General features: G+C 37.9%; 1 protein-coding gene across 1 annotated transcript; it reads left to right on the top strand.

The window, feature by feature from the left end:
- The first annotated feature begins 2,497 nt into the window (after positions 1 to 2,497).
- Positions 2,498 to 2,968, top strand: IGIP (IgA inducing protein). Its single transcript, XM_032627575.1, has one exon. It carries the CDS (start codon positions 2,646 to 2,648, stop codon positions 2,805 to 2,807), a length of 162 nt encoding a protein of 53 aa, XP_032483466.1. The 5' UTR covers positions 2,498 to 2,645; the 3' UTR covers positions 2,808 to 2,968.
- The last annotated feature ends 1,626 nt before the right edge of the window (positions 2,969 to 4,594 follow it).

Raw genomic sequence — 4,594 nt, 5'->3', positions numbered from 1 at the left:
TAAGATAGTTGATATATCTGTCCTTTCCCCCATGTAAAGAATAGTTTAAAGGTTTATGCTTACTTTTTATTTTTCTCTCTTGATGCCATGGAGTGGGGTGGGGGCGGGGGAGATCTTTGAGTCAACAACCGACAAAATATCTTCTTCAAATTTAAAAATTGAGAAAGCAGCACCTTATTTAAGTCTAACTGTATACCATTTTAGTGCATGTATTAGTTTTAATAATGATTTTTTGGTGCATGCCTTTGGGCTTATTCAAAAGTGTACAATAGGAAAGTATACGTATTTCCTTTCTTAGAAAGGAGATGTTTTTCTACTTTGCAACATGTGATTACAAAAATCTTCCTCTGTGGGAAGATTAACCATATATTGAACTACTGAAAAGTATATATTTTTAGATATACAGAAAGCATCTACATGGAGCAGCATTCAGACCTATATAGAAGTCATAGCATTCTATATAGGGCCAAAAAGGAAATAACATTAAACACTTAAACAGACTTTGTTGGGTAGAAATACCTTTAGATCTTGCATTGACTTCCAAAAAGAAAATGCCACAGAAGTTTGCTGAAAACTTTTGTTGTTTGAATTTTCTCTGTCAGTGTATTTAGCCCAAATAGAACAGCTTTGGGTTAACACATACGTAAGAATCAAAAAAACAAAGCTAACTAAATAAATCAGTCTGGTTTGCCAATCCAGCTTGACTGAAATAAGTAAACTAATCACTTGCAACATGAAAAACTGTTCAACTCCTCTAAGGTTTTGACAAAATAACCTTGGCTGATGTGGGAAGACTCCCACTTTGATTTCTGACCTGACAGTGAAGATTCATGCTTGACATGATTTCATACCTGACAGTGTCTGTTTAAGGAGCTGTGGTACAGTCTGCTAATTCAATCCCAGATACCTGTTGATTACCTGTGAGATCTAGAGTCCAAAGTAGCCAGCAGCTGTATCCCTGAGTGCTCTGTGCCCATCAGATCTCTTAAAGTAAGCAGGGTTGGGACAGGTCACAGCTCTGATGAGTGACCTCAGGTGCTGTGGACAGCCCCAGATTTAAGACTTGTATCTGCTTTCTTGGGAGTCATCACTGAACTAATGTCCCACATGGTGTTACTTACTGTAGATGCTCTCTCTTGGAGGAGGCCCAGAGCACACATCCTAATTGCTTGTGGTACTCAGAGAGGGGGTGCTAACTCTGATGCCCTGGCCAAATTCCAGTTTAGGGATGTGGGTCTTCTTGCTATTCTAATCGGAAACATGCATCGCTTCCCATTTTCCCTGTTGATCTCAGTGCAAACTGCACTAGTATATTTCTTTGCCCCGACCCCAAGTCTCTAAGATGCTGGTGTGTATTATATAGGCCAAGTTCATGCCTTATTCTAATGCTGGAAAGTTGAGGAATGAGTGAGCTTGGTGTCACAGTGCCCTGTAGTTGGAAGGTAAACTCTTGTGGTGTTTTAGGGATGAAGCTGGCCCTCTTCTTAGCATAAGTTGGGGAATGTGCCCTGGCCGGAGGCTTCCAGCCATGAGGTGTGAACTGAAACCTATTTTCCCTCTTTTCTTATAGCATGTTGAGAAAATCTGTTGGGTTTTTAGCAGTCAGGGAAGGCCGGAGTTCTGCAGCTTTAATCTGGGTAACTGAGGCTAGTTTGAGCAAGTCTTTGGTTAATTAACTAGGTTCTCAGATGCCACAGACTCCGTGAAAAGTCACCATTATTTTCAATGGTTGTGATAGAATTTCCCCCAGTAGCCATTATTTTAAGATTATATTGCAGAGTTGCTTTATTTGAGCTTTTCATGTATACACAATCCCAAACTGGAAGAAATAATAATTAAAAAAAGGAATCCTGCTGTGAAAGGTATATATTACTCTAGATTTTTCTTACTGTAAATATTGTAAGATTGTAATACTGTCGATATTTTATTAACCAACAAATGTTAATCTATGTGAATTCAGACTTATTTTAAATGTGCTTCTTATTTACTGTGTGTGGTCCCTGTTGCTGACAGTATTAAGTTATATTCTGATGTAAGATTAACTTTATTAAAGAATGTAAACATTGTTTCCTTATGGGAAAACAAATAAAGTATAAAGAAGACAATTCTTTTCATTAAAATATACTGTGTATTTACACTTGCTAGACCCAGCACCACTTATAAATTTAGTACACTGTTCAAAATTTTAGTTAACACAGCTGACATGGATGTGCTCTGTTTGAAAGTCTAAGAGTAGGTATTGTTGGAATATGAACAGTTTGTATTTGTCTGCTGTGAATCATAATCTTGAAATTTCTAATCGAGTTTGTAAAATTTTTATAGTAAAACATTTTAATGACAATTTAAAAATTTATCTTCTCTAAAGAATGGTCAAAACAATATCCTTTCAGAAATAGAATTGTTCTTTAATATCCTTCCAAAATGATTTTGGTTAAATGGACCAGATGTATGTTAGTTAAAATTGAAGACAAAGTTGTAATATTCTTTGAGTTTACAAGTTAATCCTTATTGGAGATGTGCCAATTATACAGTAGAATATCATTAATTTGCACTGTTTGGGGACCCCATTAAGAATGCTGAATTTTTCCAACTAAGAAGTAAGCAAATGCAATTTAAAAAGTAAATTTGAGCATTCTGTATTAAATATGTGCAGTTATTATCACATGAAGAAGCTCAGTGTGTCGGGCTGTAATATAACCATACTTGCTGTCATGTTCTCCCATCTCAGTGCTGGGAACTCACCATGTGGAAACCAAGCAAATGTGTTGTGCATCAGCCGGCTTGAGTTTGTTCAATATCAAAGCTGAAACTAGCGAGGTCTGCTGTACTGCTTATTGAAGTATTGTGATTCTTTTAGGCATTGATTCTTACAAAATATATACTGTAACAGTATACTTTGTACAGATTTAAATTTTATTTGAAAAAAATGAAATAAAGTAGGCAAAAAAATAAAGATGTTTATTTTTCATGTGACTATATAAACAGATCAGTCTTTTGTTTCAGTGCCTTTGGTGGGGGTGGTTATGGTTGCTCTTGGAATTTGTGGGGGGGGAGGGGGGATAGAAACCATTTTAAGGATTCAGCAGCAGGTATACTTGCCTAATCATTAACTTGCTGTAAGGATTAAGTGGGCTGCCTCACACTGGAAAACTGTATTCTATTTTATTTTAAAACAAATTTAATTTTAGAGTTTTTATGTGAATGGCTTCCCCATCTTGCTTCTTGAGTCAGTTTTTTAAATTCTCTGGTGGTGTGACGGTTAACCAAGCTATCACAATTGAAGAGAAAGAGAAACTTTTCCCATAGATCATGTCCCTTTTCCATAGAAGGCTTTTTGTTTTCTGTCGTTTTAAATTTGAAGTTGGTTTGGGTTACAAAAGAGTCATGACAAAAGATGAAGAGAATCCTCTGCAGAAAATAGCAGTTGTGCTTGAAAATAAGATCCTTTCAAAAATGCTCTTCTAGTGAGTGGAGTGGTAGACAGTGAATGAAGTTACCAATAAAAATGTGGCACAGGAGTGATCCTTCAGAATAGTTTTAATGGGACCTTCTCAGAGAAGATTAGATTATCTGACCAAAAAGAACCATCCCATTTATGGCCTCTGACTCAAAAAGCAACAGTGGCTTCAGGTGTATGGTATTTTCCTCAACCTTTAGAAATGGAGTTGGAAGTTTTATTTGTGCTTTCTCCTCATTTTATCTTTTCTGATGCTTTCACTTACTTTTAGGCTGGATATGAGGTTTAGAACAAGCAGTTGCAGGAACAACGTTCCTGCAAAAGTCACACTATAGAAAATTTTTTCATTGTTATTTAAATGTGTATGACAGTAGTTATACTCTAAAAACTGCTGCGTGGCCATAGAAATATCTCAAGTTCGCAGTAGCACAGTTTCAGGCTTCCCTGGGTAAATTCCAAGAAAGTTTTGTTGTTGTCGTTGTCGTTTTGGGTTTTTTCCTGCTAAAATGGCCCTCCTTTGTAGAGAACAGCAAACTAGCTGTTGGACTACAGCTAGCCACAGCTAGCTAGCTTTGGACCAGCTTCCACATCTGACAATCACCAACTCCAGTAAAAATAATACAGACATTTTGCTGCATGAAAACTTAAAGCTGAGGGTTTTGGGTAGGTAGGGCAGGTACTAAGAAACTCTAATTTTCCCTAAGTTCGGTAGTGCCTCTGATTTGGGTGGCACACAGAGAACAGGTGGGTACTTCCTGAAGATTCCCCTCTCTCCTCAAGGTGGGATCGGACAAACTCCTGGGTCCCTGTCCCAGAGGAGGGCTCTCTAGTACAGGACGTTGTGGTAGAAACTCTAGCCACGATTTGTAGTAAGTATAAGGGAGTGAAAAGCCAGAAGCTGGGCCCCTTCCTAACTGTCCTGTGGCCTTAATCTTTAAAAGATTCCAAATGGGACTATGATTAAATATGCCCTGTGGTTATTTTGGAGGGCTGGAGGTGAGTTCTATTGCAGGGCTACAGGGGGAACATCCCAGACTTGGGATGGGTCTGAACTATATAGGGCAAGGCTTACAGGCCCATGTGAGCCTCTCAAGAAAGGGGCCCAGCATGATCAACAGAACTATTAGTCATTTTTAT

This window comes from Phocoena sinus, chromosome 3, assembly GCF_008692025.1.
Source record: "Phocoena sinus isolate mPhoSin1 chromosome 3, mPhoSin1.pri, whole genome shotgun sequence".
Classification (NCBI taxonomy): domain Eukaryota; kingdom Metazoa; phylum Chordata; class Mammalia; order Artiodactyla; family Phocoenidae; genus Phocoena; species Phocoena sinus.
Note: the sequence above shows the minus strand (reverse complement) of the source record. Positions and strands in the feature narration are given on the sequence as shown.

Coding starts and splice junctions, on each gene's coding strand:
- IGIP (XM_032627575.1), top strand. CDS start 2,646: ATGTGCAGTTATTATCACATGAAGAAGCTCAGTGTGTCGGGCTGTAAT.